Source organism: Gobio gobio (genome assembly GCF_949357685.1).
Source record: "Gobio gobio genome assembly, chromosome: 11".
Taxonomy (NCBI): domain Eukaryota; kingdom Metazoa; phylum Chordata; class Actinopteri; order Cypriniformes; family Gobionidae; genus Gobio; species Gobio gobio.
The window spans coordinates 47,910,875-47,927,081 of NC_137104.1; the positions used below are offsets into that span (position 1 = coordinate 47,910,875).

Genomic DNA, 16,207 nt, shown 5'->3' on the forward strand with positions numbered 1-16,207 from the left:
ACGTGGGATTATGAATTATATTGAGAACGTCATACACAGAAAGCATGCCGTAATGTAACTTACCCTGTAAACTTTAGCCTCATTCATCGTGAAGCGTGCAAGCGATTTGCAAAGATTAATATAAAGGTTAATAAAACACAACACCACAATCGCTTAGACGCCATTCTGCTGCAGCGTATCAACAATGGCGGACTGATGACAGCTCGCTCAGGGCGGGTCTGTGTTGAAACGCTGCTGTCAATCAACAATCGTAGGAGGGGCGTACACCGTGTAACGTCACACGGTCAGACGGCTCGATTTGAGACAGGGGAAAATATATAAGGATATTAAAAAAAAATACTGGATGTATTTTTATCATTATAGGATGGTTGTGTACAGGCACTGCCAACACACATTTCCGTATAATCAACTTGTAAAAGTGCATGTACCATTCTATGACCCCTTTAAAGCCGGGAAGAGTTTTTAAAGTCTAAGGATCGCAAAATCACAAGGCCATGATCTCTTTTTGAAAAACTTTAGAAAAAACAAGCGTTATATTTTTACATTAAAATTATAGTTATAAATGATAGATTTTAACAATGAAAAAAGTAAAACATGTTTCAGATTTTTAATACATGTATAAATCATTATTTTCATTAATTAGTATTTCATATTAGGGCTGTAAATTCATTTATTGTATCTCACAGGTGTGATGATCAGTGGAGTTGAGTTTTTACCTCCGTCTTTAAGGCTTGGGCTAAAAAATGGATAGAGTTTCCCAGTGAAAGACTGAGCAGTGAAAGAGTAGATATGAGAGCTGGACTCATCATAAAAGGAGACCAGACCCTCCTCATAATCCACAAACACACCGACCCGCTGCGGCTTCACTCTCACACACAGAGAGACAGAGGGACCAGCACAGGCGTCATATTCATTCCCATTCCTCAGAACCACAGTCCAGAATCCATCACTGGGTCTCAGTGTGATCGATCCCTTCCTGTTAATGGATTCTCTGACCACTCCTAAAGTCCAGCCAGTCTTTCTCTTCACCTGCACCTCAAAATAAAATCTCCCTGAGGAGAATCCCTCCTTTCCCAGGACATTTACACATCTATCAAATCTCTCTGGTTTATCTGGGAGTTTCTGTCTAATGTCTCCACCTCTCACTTGTTTTCCATCATCAGACAGGATGAGTTTAGGATGAGCTGTATCAGGATCCAGAGTCACATCCACTGAGAAAACAGAGAATATGAAATTAATACAGACATTTTGTTGTAGGTCAGTGATGAAGCTGTGAGTGTATGAATGTAATCTGTAGCGCACATGCACACACACACGGGATCGACTGATATGAATTTGTTAGTGCCGAAGCCGATACCGATTTTTTTCAGCAGCCTTAGCTGATGACCGATACGGGCTGCCGATTTTCTTGAGCCGATATTTGGAGCCGATACTGCTCTTGCTCCCTCAATTTACATCATAAAAATGATACAATGATCATGATGATAACAATTTTACAAGTCTCAATTAAAAAAAAAAGAACATTTATTGAACTAAAAAAAACAATATTTAACAAATAGTAAAAACAGGTAAGGTAGAACAAGGAAAAAAAAAGAGTTCAGTGGTGAAAATAAATATTTAAGCATAAATAAAATAATTACACTATTGCACACAGTATCAACAAGCAAACCGCATAATAAAGTCCACACTGACTGTACTATACTTAATTTTAAAACTATTTACAACCTAGTCATTTAATGCTTAGGTGCACTTAACTTAATCTCTAATAGAACAACACCAGCGATAATTCAGGAAAAAATCTCCCAATGGTCCACGTAAACCTTCGGTCTTCCGACCTTTTACCATCGTGTCAATTCTCAATTGATTTTGATTAGCGCGAGGGAGGGAGAGCAAGACAGTTTGAAGACGGTGATATTGAGAGTGTATGAGAGTATATGAGAGTGCGCGCGCGTGGCCGGAGGAGGGGCAGCGCGCGCTCTCTGCTCGTTCTCTCGTCAGAGAAGCAGTCAGTCAGTCTCATCACTCGCCGATCAAATAAGGCTTTAGCTGGAAAAAAATTGCTGATATGTGGCGGCCAGTGTTGATTCTGTGGCGCACCACCGCGACTTAGTCTATGTGTGGGAAACACTGGAGAGACATACGCACATTTTTTCTATACTGCTGTTTGCCCTGTGGCTGAATGCCCTGTTTCAAGAGGCGTGTCTGCTGTGAGACTTCAGAAAAAACACCCACTGTTGTGATTGGCTGACATCTTTGCATTTGAAATGAGCGGAGGGGGTGGTTTAACGAGGTCTTTATGCACGAGCTGCTGCCAGAGAGACGGATGGACCTGAGTTCACTTCACATCAGTTCTCAGCATGTCATAGTTTATTTCTAGTCAGAGGGGCTGTCACTCATGTCAGAAAGTTAGTAACTTCAGAAAATTATGGATCAGCGCCAATGATGGGAATAACGGCGTTACTAACGGCATTACTTTTTCCAGTAATGAGTAATCTAATTGATTACTCTTCTCATCTTAATAACGCCGTTACCGTTACTGCCAAAAAATGCGGCGCGTTACTATAACTGATGAAGCTGGTTTTTTTTCATCAGACCAACTAGATCTCTGAGCGAGTTCTACTGTTCTTCCTTGGTTAGTGGGCAGAGCACGAGACAAGCGCATACATTCTGACGATTGGCTGAGGTAGAGTACAATTTAAATTGTAAGCCAATCAGAGGTAGAGTTGGGCAGGTGTTCGAAAGCACGCATAGTAGTGATGGGCATTCGGCTCTTTTGACTCAGCTCACTGAAAAGAGCCGGCTCTTTTGGCTCACAAACGGCTCTTTAAATGACTTTGACTATAATATTTCAATTTTTATTACATAATTATTTAATTTCTATAGGCTAAATTTGTAAAAAAAATAGAGTCGACTCTTCAGATATGCGAGCAATTCACCTTATGCGACGTTCACCTAAAAGAGCCGGCTCTTAGAGTCGGCTCATTCGCGAATCGCGAACGACCCATCAAAAGCTCATTCGCGAACGAGTCGATCCATCATCACTAACGGTCATTCGCGAACGACCCATCATTAGTAATGCTCATGAATTGCGAACGACTCATCATAATAACGCATAGTCAGACAGGACAGGACACACAAGAAGGAACAACACAAGCCAGTCAGTCAACGAGAGACAGGTATGGCGACGAGCCCAAATAATCCAAAAGTAGCCTTCTCTAAATGGAAGTATAGACATTACTTTTTCCTTCAAGAAATTAAAGGAACGAATGTAATCGTGAAATGCACATTATGCCCTGGGCAAAAGTGCCTATCCACATCAGTGTCAAGTAATTCAAACTTACTCAAACATCTTTCAACGTTGCATGCTTCCACGAAATTAGTGGCCATGACTACCGAAGGAGAAGTAAGATTGTCAATGGCCAGAGTACGAGATTTATTTTTATGGAGATGTATTTTTTTTTTTAATGTATTACCTACCTGTTTAAATCCTTCGGTATGCTATACATTGCACTTTCCAGTTACATTGAAAGCACCTAATATTGTTACACTGTTCTACTTGAAGTACAGTATTTTTGCAGTAATTTTTGTTTTATTTGCACTACAAAGAGTGTATATATTTGTTAATTCTTTTTGGTATATTGCTTAACAAGCTTAATTTAATTTTGCCCAGTTGTGGCCTGTTGAGGGGCAATAAATATCAAAAGTTCCAAAACATCTATTGTGTTATTTGCATTGATCCACTATATAAACATAATATCTACATACATGGCATTTGATTGGAGGCTAGGCTCACTTTGTCCCACAGCAAAACAATTTTTAGATGTGTACATATGTTTCATGTTTCTGTTAATAATGTATTGTATTAAGTGTCCATTTCATTATAATATTCAGATTTATCATAAATAATTGAACATGCACATGTATTTTAAGTTCCGTTAAAGAGGGGTTGAGGTGGGGTCACATTTGAGCATTTAAAATTTAATTTTACTTGAAAGTAACGCAACAGTTACTTTCTTAAGTAACTAGTTACTTTTAAAATTTGTAACTGAGTAACTAATTTAGTTACTTTTTGGAAGAAGTAACTAGTAACTGTAACTAATTACTTTTTAAAAGTAACTTGCCCAACACTGATCAGCGCTGACTCGAGACGCGAACCGTTTAGAACGATTCAGTCCGATTTGGTGAACTGGTTCGGTTCAATAAAAAGAACCGATTCAAAAGAATGATTCGTTCGCGAACCGGACATCACGGAGACGGAGCATTGCTAACAAAGTTATTTATAGTAACTACTGAGTTGTGAGAGCGCTGTCAGCGCAAGTTTATGGTGTTTGTATCTGAGAGTTCTGAATAAACACGAGTCCCAGTAACGCCGAGTCCGTCTTCATCATTATTCTACCAACTTTGTAACACATGCAATGAACCATTACAGCGAGATGAACGAGTTAGTAAGTGTTGATGATAGCATTATTTTTAGATATGTTCAAATCATATGAAAAGCGTCAGTGACGCGCATTGAGTAACTTACACAGCGCAAACAAAGACACAACAGCAGTAATCGAATGTAATCCAGTTTATTGTGGGAATAGCTGGCTAGCCCGGATATGCTCACGCTTACCCTCCTTCTGCTTAATCTCACGCCGCGTTTGGTGCCTCCGCTGTGGGCCAGATGCAGTACTGGGGGTCGGGGATGTTGAAGGCCGACCGGTCAGTGCAGCCCGAGCTTCGGTGTGTGTGAGGTTTATCTCTAAAGAGATGCGAGTCTGACGATGTTGAGCAGAAACTCCCGACTGTATGCACATTGTAGAACAGATAGACGCGATGAGGACGTACAAAAACACTGACTCACAAGATAGAAAACACGAAAACACCGTTCAGTCGGGAGAGAGAGAAGCCGCAGTGTGTGCACGAATAATAAATAATTAGCTACACATCAGAAATCACTGATCACAGATCAGAAGGAACTGAAAAAAGACTTCTGTTTTCATTTGTACATCCAAACACTGAGAAACTGTCAGCGTTCACTCGTTCACAAGCCATGATCTCTCAAGCGCTTGCATGGGCGTGCCAGATTCTCTGGGTGGAGGAAAGGGAGGTAACCTGTGTGGACGTCATAACAGGAGACTTCAGGATTGGCTAGTCTGGCCTGTCATTTTCTCAAAGGCAGAGAAAGACAGCCAGAACTCGGTTTTACACCGATCAACATTTCTATCCACTTGGGAACAATATTCAGGCTAGGGGAACTCATATTAATGTTGAAATACCTCATAAAATGAAAATGTAATGCCATGGGACCTTTAAAGTTAAAACTTTACTTAAAAAAACCTTGTACACATTCCTAGTGTACAGTATAATATAAAATAAATATATATAAAGATTAACACTGGCAGCTCAGAGCAGTAGCCTACAGCAGCATTTAAGTATGAAATTTAATGAATAAATGTAAAAATAAAACACTACATAGACTTCACTATAAAATATACAGTGATTCTTATTAAAGCTACTGTACTAATGTTTTTCAGTCAAGAACAGAGAGTGCTTTTCTATGTCTTTCGTAGTTTTATTAACATTAAAGTTCCCATAGTAGGAAATAATATGGAAGTCAATGGCTACCATCAGCTGTCTGTGTTCAACAGAAGAAATGAATACAGGTTTGGAACAACATTAGATGAGTAAATAATGACAGCATTTTAGAGGCAAACTGTCCCTTTAAGGACAGCGTGTTCACTACTGCTGCGCTGCTGTCAATTTAAGACGTGCATCTAATATACAGACACGCAAATTTACTTTCACTTTACACATAACCGAATGTGTTTATGTTAACCTTGTGTGTATTTGACAGTATTAGCTCAGTAAGACTACTTAGTCCAGTAATCAAGTGTTTGACAGGCTTTTATGCATGCAAATAATGAACTTTCGTGATTGTGAATAACTATAGTGTTCCGTGAGTATAGCTCTCTGACACCAGCATTGCAAGCGTGTCTAGCACTGTGTATAGTGATTGGATATTTGCTCTTATCAGCGTGTAGACTCACAGGCACACTGCAAAAACAAAACAACAAAAACAACGCAATTCACAAGCGCGTATTGAACCGTGAATGCCGTACCGAAGGGTTTAATATTATAATGAGAATTGTGGCATCCCTAAAGCGTTTGTGCAAAACTGCGGGAAAACTGCAGAAAAAGTGTGGGTGTTGAACCTCTCACCGGGAAAAGTGTGGGTGTTAAAACATGTTAACACTAACACACACACACACACACACACACACACACACACACACACACACACACACACACACACACACACACACACACACACACACACACACACACACACACACACACACACACACACACACACGCATGCGCGCACACTGTACCTGCATACTGCTGCATCCTCTTCAGATCTGTAGAGACTAATGACAATAAAACATCATCAGATCCTTGACATGTTTATGTGTGGAATTATAGACAAGCTTTAAGGTTATATTTAAAGAAATGTTTACAACAGCGGTTTTCAATCTTTTAGATGCCACACGGACCCCTGAATATGATCATCACTGTGTGAGAGACCCCATCTTAAAATTTACAAGCATTTATAAGCTTTTATAAACACTCAACTTCTACACAAAAAAATGAATATTATAAATCTAAAATGAATTGGTTACATTATTATATATTTTGTTCTACTCATTGTAGAAATATATTATTAAATGTATTATTTATTTCTTGCTTATTTAATTTTAATCAAATTTGTATTTATATGACTCATATTTCATTTAATTTATTTTAATCTAATTTATTTAATAGATTAATAACTAATTAATATTTTTAATCACATTTTTATTTATTTAGATCTAATGTATTACTTCACTCATTTATTAACTTTTTTTTACAGTTTTTTTCTAGACTTCTCCACAGACCTCCTGTTACTCTCTTGTCTTGCGGCCCAAGTTTAAAAACCCCTGGTGCACAACATCATGTTTTATCTGATCAGTGTGTGTCTCCTTCACCCCTGTGTGTTTGAGCTCTAAATATTCCTCCTTTTTAAACATCTTTGTGAATGTTTTGTGAAACATTTTATATTTTTTATTTTAGAATAATCTCAGTTCTGGATTGGAATAGTGCTGTGTTTATTCAGCAAAGACAAAACTATAAAAGTAAACTTTAATCAAATTTAAACGAAAGCCCAGCAATGCAAAGCTCTTTGAACTACAGGTCTGAAATTCTCCTCTAAAGAAGAACAAATGTGCATCTTAAATCCATGATGTCTATTGATTAGATTTTCTTCTGCTAAACTGATTTTATCTGACACATAATCACAACATTTAGATGAGACGGCTGAAAATACCAACAGGAAATGGCAGAAAATGAGTGTGTTTGCAGATGTACTAAAGCCTCAAGTTTCTGGTTACAGTGTTGAAGCTTCTAAAACAAGATTTACAATTTACTGCATGTTTCTGAAATTAGAGCTGAAAATGAGCCACAAACACACAACATTCATTCTTCATTACTGATATTAAAAGATGATGAAATCTGTATCTGTATGGTGTATTTGATATTGTTGTACTAGTTAGTGGGAGTTTCTCCTGTAGAGTGTCCTGCAGTTGAGTCAGAGCTCTCCTCAGAGTCTCCAGACTCTCATCAGTCTTCATACTGATCTCAGGCCAGTTCCTGGTGTTTCTAGAGCTGCACAGGGATGAGTAAATCTACAGCAGGAGAGAGGAGAAATCCTTCAGCATGGGGAGTGTTATGGTGTCATATACTGCATTATCATTGATCAGAGAGATGTTGACTGACCTGTAGGAGGGGGAGGTGATCTTCAGTGTGTGAGAGCTGCTCCAGCTCAGTGTTTCTCATCTTTAGCTCAGTGATCTCCTGCTCCAGCTCTTCAATGAGCTCTTCCTCCTGTTTCTCTGCTGCTTTCTGCTGCTCCTCCATCATCTCCAGCAGTTCAGTCTGACATCTCTCAATGGAGCGGATGAGATCAGTGAAGAGCTCAACACGGGCTGCTTTCTCCTCCTCTGTGTTTCTCTGCTCAACCAGGACAATCAACTAATCATTAGTGGTGTTTCATAAGACAAGAATCAGTGTTACTATTGCTCATACTTCAGTGTTTTTAGAGGGTTTTAAAAATCTCAAAACAAAAAGTATTACACTTCATCCTGCACTGTTTGCACTGAATCATTGGAGCAAATGAATCAAAATCAAAGTCACTCATAAAGACAAGTCTGACAGTCTCTCTGATACAAACACAAACAAGCAGAGTGATACAAGCCCCAGTGCAGGACTGTAAATCAGGACTCTTTGAGAACTGCAACTAAATTATTTATAATAGATATTTAAATTAAATTAATTGTATTATTTTAAACTCACTTTTCTGACTTCTGCTGAGTGTTTGACGTCTTTAATCTTCTTGATTCTGTCCTGGATCATCTGCTGCACGTCTTTCTGTGTCTTCATCAGTTCAGTCTATAGACAGAGAACAACACAATTATGTTTTCATGTTTTCATAATTGATTCATTTATCATTAAAGAACATGTGATTCCTCATGATATGAGCCCTTTAAAATCTGTTTGTTAGTAACTTCTACCTTCTTCTCTTCACTCTCCTCTTCTACAGGAACAGTGTTGTGGTTCTTGTGGTCTGTTACACCACACATCAGACACACACACGTCTGATCATCTCTACAGAACAGCTCCAGAGGTCTCTCATGTTTCTGACAGATATAGTCCTCCAGATTACTCACAGGATTGATCAGTTTGTGTTTCTTTAAACCTGCCACTGTCAAATGAGGCTCCAGGTGAGTTTCACAGTAAGAGCTCTGACACACCAGACACGACTTCAGGGCTTTCTGCTTTCTTTCCTCACAGTAGTCACACACAACTTCAGATTTTTTCAGAACTTCCTTTTTCTTCAGAACTTCAGGTTTTTTCTCAGGACTTTTCTTTTTACAGTGATCTACAACTTCTCTGAGTGTGGTATTAATCTTGAGATCAGGTCTGTGCTTGAATGTTTCTTTACAATATGGACAGTTGCAGGTCTGGCTGTTGTCCCAGCACTTATTCAGACAGGTCTTGCAGAAGTTGTGTCCACATGGAGTGCTGACTGGATCAGTGAACACGTCCAGACATATAGAGCACTGAAGCTCCTCAGTCAGTGGACCGCTGGAGGAAGACATCACTGGAGAGAGAAATTATGAAGATAAATCACCTGCACTTGTCTAAATTTAACCTTTATGTGCTGTTTGTTTAGGGATACGGTTCGGTTTGGCCAGCTGTCACAGTGTGTGTACTAAACTACACAATGCGTTATTTTGTCACTTTTTGAGCAGTAGGCTAGATGGAGCCGTTTACCTCCAGTCTTTGTGCTAAGCTAGGCTAGCGGTGGGTGCGTCAGGCAGAGTTATGGCACGCACGGAGATGAGAATGGTATGAATGGACTTATCTAACTCTGGGGGATACGGTGAATAAGCTAAAGTCCCAAAAAGTCGGCCTGTTCCTTTAAGTGAATTTAAACACCTGCATTACACACCTGTAGTTCTTAAAGTAACAGCAGCCCAATATAAGAATCAGTAGAGTAAACGTTTGATAGATTAGTATAGTATATATACTTTACCTGGAAAAAGCAGTTTATTTCATTTGCATCTTCTTTCTTTTATTGTATTTGTCCTGTTGTTGTTTTTTATGTTATCATTGCCTTCAGCAATAAAAAACATGATTCAATGTTACAAAACAATTCAAAATAAATGTTACAAATGTGGATGTGTGATATAGTGCAAGAATATGGATGTAGTATTGCAACACAAATTATATTTATGTGTAAAAGATCAACAGCATTTGTAGCAATGTTGTTTTACAAAATAATAATAATTATTATTAATACTACCAATGTTTACAAACAAATATCTTGGTTAGTGAGGCACATACAATGTAAGAGAATGGGATTACATTTTGAAGGCCATAGTCATCAAACACTGAACTGGACTAGATCCAAAAAGCAACAGTATGCTTTTTGGTATTCGTATGGACTAAAAAAGGATCCGAGTTCTCTTTCAGGGACAGGGACAGTGTGAACGTGAAGAGAACTGGGTCCTTTTTCACTTGGTTCACCTCTTGGTCCACTTAAAGGAGTCTGAGTTTGGTTCTTTTAAAGAGGACCTCAAACTCACTGAATCTGAACTATGACCTGCTGTGCAGATCATACACTAACCTCCTACACATAAAAATATATGTCCACAAAATAAACAGATATGTTGTACGAGTAAGCGTAGGCCACTTTTAATCTTGTATAATATAAATGTGATTTTTTACATTGAAAGTTTAGCAGTTTGTGTTCAGTCTGTCTGCAGTTAAATCAGGGCTCTCAGTGAGATTGCATCTGTTAGGGGAGGAGCCACTCAAATATTTGCAGCAGCGGCCCTTCGGCCCCACCCAATTCTCTCAAGTTTGAGCTAGCAGTTCAGTTTTACCTATTATTCATAACTGACCAGCACAAATAGAAATTCTGCCGCTTGTTGACTGAAGTGCCTGTTCTTTGGCCTGATGTCCTTTACATTTTACATGCCCGTTCACACCTTGATGGGCACATGAGTTCTCCCGTCTGCAAACAGAGCACTAGTAGGAGCTGGTGGTGCCTATGGTAGTGAATGGCCATTTGGTTGACCACTCACTTTGAAAGGCACACCGATAGGTGGCGGCTCTACTTAATGCTTCTTATCCACTGACTCATCCGCTGTCTCCTCTATGGTCTCTTTCTCCACTACTGTCTCCCATTCTGTCTTCTCCACCATCTTTGCCTCCACCTCTTCCACTGTCTCCTCCTCTGATCTGGCAACCTTTTTAGTGGGCTGACCCTTTGCTGTCCAGAATGAAATAATGCTCTTTTGCTTTTTCCCTGACATCTTTGTAATGGACAGATGCAAGGATTAATGTATGCATTGCCAGGATATAAAACATTACTGACATGATAGCCAGAGCGCTCTGCTTCAAGAGATGTGGTCCTAACAGCTGAAAAGTGTTAGCCTAGAAATCTAGACGCACCCTAGCGACAGAAAATTTATTTTGCCGCGAGTGTAGTCTAGCAACTCTCGGTAGAGCTGAGAGCTGGAAAAACCAAACTCTGGTCAGGCCAATCACAGCGTGTGTAGAGTCGGTGGACGGGCTTAACATAATGACGGTACGTCATGGCAGAGTTGCGGCGGTTCTGCGTGCTACTCGTAAACACAGAAGCTGATGAACAGCGGTCTTTTGAATTGGCTTTGGCCGCGACTCTGGAAGACTTGGAGTTAAGCTTTTCTTTGAGAAAAGAACAAAGAACGGCACTGAAGTCATTCTTAAGAAAAGAAGATTTGTCCAAAGTTTTGCTGACCGGATACGGCGAAAGTCTATCAACTAACGTTAGCTCGGATTCACCTTCTTCTTTGCTCTGGTTGGTTGTGGAGCTCATGGTGCTATCCAATTGCATGCAGAGGGAATTTGAAAGACAACCGTTTATCCCGCCCCTCGGATTGAGCCCTGTCAATGGTGAGTTTCCAGACCCAACATCTTGATGTGGGTCTGGCTTGTCAGGCTAGAAAAGTGTATGAATACAGTAGAATTTTAAATTAAATAATGTAACATCTCTACTTTCCTTAGTTTCAGGTAGCCAAAGCTAAGCTAAAGCTTCTGGTTGCAAAAGCAGTTGGAGAGTATTTGACAGCATCAATAATAATTGTGGGGTTGAAGTGTGAACCGTTTAGGGTTTATTTTTGCATATGGTCTTTTGTGGTTTCATCCACATGCAAAGTTGTGTAACAACTGCATGCATTTCATATTACTTAAGCACATAAAGAAATTTAAAATGTTCTTATAGAAAATGTTAATTTCCTGTCATGTTAGGTTTTTCCTAATATCTGTCATTATTAGCAGAACACATTTTACACATGAGGAAAACCAATAGTTTAGTCATTAATTCAAGAATGTCCAGACTTTAAAGCTCTTGATTCTAATTTGTACTTGGCTTTATGAAAAAGTAACAGTTTGTGTAATTGTTTAAAAATATCATTTGTAACAATAATTACAGGTGAGACCACTGATATCTCCTTATTAACATTATGCTAAGGCCAATGTTAGCTTGTTTTTATCTATAGCATTTGATATGAAAAATAGCATCACATAAACTATAGCCACAACATGCCACAGTTGTAATATAAATCTTTAGTGGAAAATATATTCCCTTAACTGATAATCTATTATAAATTCTTTAGTCAATATTTCTCAGCGTCGCGACAGGACCGGCGCCATGCATTCACAATTAAATAAACCGGCCTTCAGTCATGTTGCGCAGTTTGTCCGGGAACTTGGTTCATCTCTTACCTGTGAGTATCAGATGTGTCCACAAGACTCTTTGAACGGCTCAGTTGTTTAAAGAGGCTGATCGCTTCAGGAGTCCATATTGTTTTTCACTTTCTCTGAATCTCTCTCTGAACTACAGTGATGATGTCAGAGCTCCTCCAACACATTAAAATTTGCAGTATTTTTTAAGTCTCCAGTAGAGGCCGCCATTCTCTCACAATGACTGCTGTTATCAGTTTTTTAATGCTTTATTTGAACATTCAGTTTGCACTATGGCACAACAAAATTAGAATAACATCAATAGAGGGGAAAAAAACAAACAAACGTGAATAACCAATACCATAGCTCAAAGTAGAACCAAATAGCAAATAAAATAAAAGAAGAGGGAATTACACAAATTAATAACAATTACACATTGAGCACAGTGAAAAGTTTGTAGGCCGTGCAAACTGTAGACATGTTCTGAGAGATTTTGTGATTTTGTGAAAGTGAAATTGTAAGTAAATAATGTTTTATCTCTTGTAAGAATAGCTACTACAAAATTATTATTTTTTTAAAATAGGAATTTACATTCGCGAATGCTGCAGCATTTTGAACTAATTGAAAGCGTGAGATACACATCTGAGGGGCACCAATATACACAGATCAGGTATTCCTAATATTGTGTTGGTCCCACTTTTGCTGCCAAAACAGCCCTGACCCGTCGAGGCATGGACTCCACTAAACCCCTGAAGGTGTGCTGTGGTATCTGGCACCAAGACATTAGCAGCAGATCCTTTAAGCCCTGTAAGTTGCGGGGTGGGCCCTCCATGGATCTGACTTGTTTGTTCAGCACATCGCACAGACGCTCGATTGGATTGAGATCTGGGGAATTTGGAGGCCAAGTCAACACCTCAAACTCGTTGTTGTGCTCCTCAAACCATCCCTGAACCATTTGTGCTTTGTGGCAGGGCACATTATCTGCTGAAAGAGCCACAGCCACCAAGGAATACCGTTTCCATGAAAGGGTGTACATGGTCTGCAACAATGCTAAGGTAGGTGGTACATGACATCCACATGAATGGCAGGACCCAAGGTTTCAGCAGAACATTGCCCAAAGCATCACACTGCCTCCACCGGCTTGCCTTCTTCCCAATGTGCATCCTGGTGCCATGTGTTCCCCAGGTAAGTGACGCACACGCACCCGGCCATCCACGTGATGTCATCAATGATTGGAAATAAGGCATTAGGTCTGTTACTGTCAGATAAAATCAACTCTGAAAAATATTTACGTTTGGGATTAAGATTTCATAGGACACTTTTAGTCCTTATACCACTTGCGTTCAGCCCTTCTACAGATCTGTCTGAGAGAACGAGCAGGCTTATGAAAATGAGTGCAGTTATTTAGATTATGCCTCATTTGCATTTTTTTACATAATATTTCTGAAAACTTACAAAAATGTTTGCAATTTTTTTAATGTAATCATTAATTTAAGTGTCTTTTTAAATTAATTTAAGTGTCTTATTAAACTGTTCTTCTATAACATCACTGCGATCACTGTAAACTACACATATCTGAATATTAATCTAAATATTGAGTATTTTTTTGCTTTTATTTCATTGCCAACCTTGTTGTATTCCAGTGAATTCCAGTGTTTTTATTGGTCTTGTCTCTCACAGATCTTGGTTCAGGGTGGCGTTACGTACAGAGACGAGCCCTGGCATAAAGAGTGTTTCTTGTGTACGGGTTGTAAAGTCCAGCTGGCCGGGCAGCCTTTCACAACGCAGGGTGAAGATCCGTACTGTGTGAAGTGCTTCAGTAACCTGTACGCCCGAAAATGTGCCGCCTGCGACAAACCCATCACAGGTCAGTGTGTGTTAATGTGTACTTATAACAAGAGCGCTCTTCATTAGCAGTGCCTTCAGCTGCTTACAGAAACGCTCTGTCAGAAACAAGAGACAATGCCAAATAACTGAAACCGCTTCTGTAGATGAGCTGAAGAACAGACCTGAGTGTAATATACACACATTTATGAAACATTTGACATCATTTATACATGAAATGTATGATGTACATGAATGTTTTGGTGTTACATTCTCATTTTTTTTCACAAAATGCATTTTATAGTTTAAATGATAAACTCGGATCATTTGAACCCAACATGTGTTTTCATGCCAAGAGTTTCCTGAGATGTTGTTGTTCTCCTCATTGCAGTCCTTCTTTGCATATTTTATGTTTGAGTAATTTTTCCATGTGTTTGCATTAACATCAGACCTTTAAATTCAATCCAGCAGGAACATTCCTTAATTAAATTTACATTTGAACAAAACACACACCGACCCAAATGACTTAAAATGTGAGACCGGATTGAATCATGTAATGCTTTAGTATGTGGACAGAAAATTATGTTTGTATTAAACAGTGAATTGTACATTACACTGCATGCACTGGTGCATTAAAATAGAGCACTGTAAAATTCACTTGTAATAATTCTCACGTGTAATATTCACATATTAATTATGATTTAACAGGTGGCTTGCCATTTGTATATCTTTCAAAAAAATACTTTTAAAGGTTTTTTTTTTCTTCAAATGTTTGATGTATTTTTGCATATGAATGTCTTCTGTAAAACCGCTCCTGCTGTTGTTTCCTTTTATAAAATGTTTGTTCCAAATATAAAACAACTTTCAAATAACATTTGAGGTTCAGTCAAATTGTGTTTTCTCTTAAAAAAAACTATACATGTACTTATGCGTTTCTGAGATAAAATATCTGATAAAATCTATAAAGGTAATAAATCCTGCATATATAACTCACCCTAACATCTCTGAGCTTGTGTAAACCTGTGAAGTTCATTCTAATGGCTTTTAGTTACGCTCTATTTTAAATCTTGTGTGAAACATTTATTTTTTGCCCCTTTTATCCCAAATAAGGGCACCCAGAACTAAAAGATGACTATGAACGTGTCATTTCTTAAATGATTGATGGCAGAATTAAAGGTTTCTCACTGCAGGACGTTTAAACACAAAGAGCAGGAAGTGCAGGTGCTTTAGTGTGGATGTGCTGATCCAGAAGACAATACTTGAAGAATGACACACCAATCACTGTCATCAGACTTTACACACACATCCAGAGGAAAACATGGACTGATGGAGACACTGAGTTCCTGCAAAGGGAAGGTCTGTGATATTGAGCTTTAATGCTGATAATGCAGCTGGTTTGACATTTTGTTAATGACAATCATATACATTTTAAGTACAAATAGACCTACTTTACATAAAAAAGGTCCAGATACAAAAATATGAAGATTAAAAACATCACAAAGCAGAAATAATCTTTCCAAACTATTGATTCAAGAAATTCTCATGACTCTTCCCTTAGATGCAGTTGTCTCGGTTTATTGAAAAATGAAAATTGTGCCTTTGTCCCAGGAGAGACTCCGGGTCCCATTAAAGCGTCCTCTGAGGTCTTTGGTTTCATCTTGTGTCCTAAACCTCAGTGGACAGAACATTTGTCCTGCCATCTCTGTTAAATCATCAGAACTAAACACTGCAATCACTCAATCCATCATGTTTTAAATACTGCGATACACACTCAAAACACAAACAGTGCTTTAAAATGTGACTCCAATACATTCAGCCATTAATGAGTGGTGCAGGCGTCATTATTAATCATAATTAGGAGTAAAGATACACAATCAAAAATGATTTACCAGACGTAGCACTCACAAAGAATTAAGAAGTAAACTAAAAACAAATCACTAAACAAATTTACATAACCTTAATACAACTCTTTATGAGATACATTTTATCAGTTTGCAATTTTAAAATAATATTTCCATGTTTTTCATGACTGTATGAATCTTATTGTATTATATTTTCTGATTTGAAACTA

At 38.5% G+C, this 16,207-nt stretch overlaps 1 protein-coding gene across 1 annotated transcript; it reads right to left on the reverse strand.

Annotated features, from left to right (window-relative positions):
- Window positions 1-666: 666 nt before the first annotated feature.
- Window positions 667-12,473, reverse strand: LOC307134439 (E3 ubiquitin-protein ligase TRIM39-like; the record flags this gene model as incomplete). Its single annotated transcript, XM_079830188.1, has 7 exons — window positions 12,355-12,473; window positions 8,592-9,181; window positions 8,374-8,469; window positions 7,798-8,031; window positions 7,568-7,706; window positions 6,378-6,404; window positions 667-1,211 (listed from the first exon to the last, which is right to left on the reverse strand). Exons 2-7 carry the CDS (start codon window positions 9,177-9,179, stop codon window positions 667-669), a joined length of 1,629 nt encoding a protein of 542 aa, XP_079686314.1. The 5' UTR covers window positions 9,180-9,181; window positions 12,355-12,473.
- Between the last annotated feature and the right edge of the window lie 3,734 nt (window positions 12,474-16,207).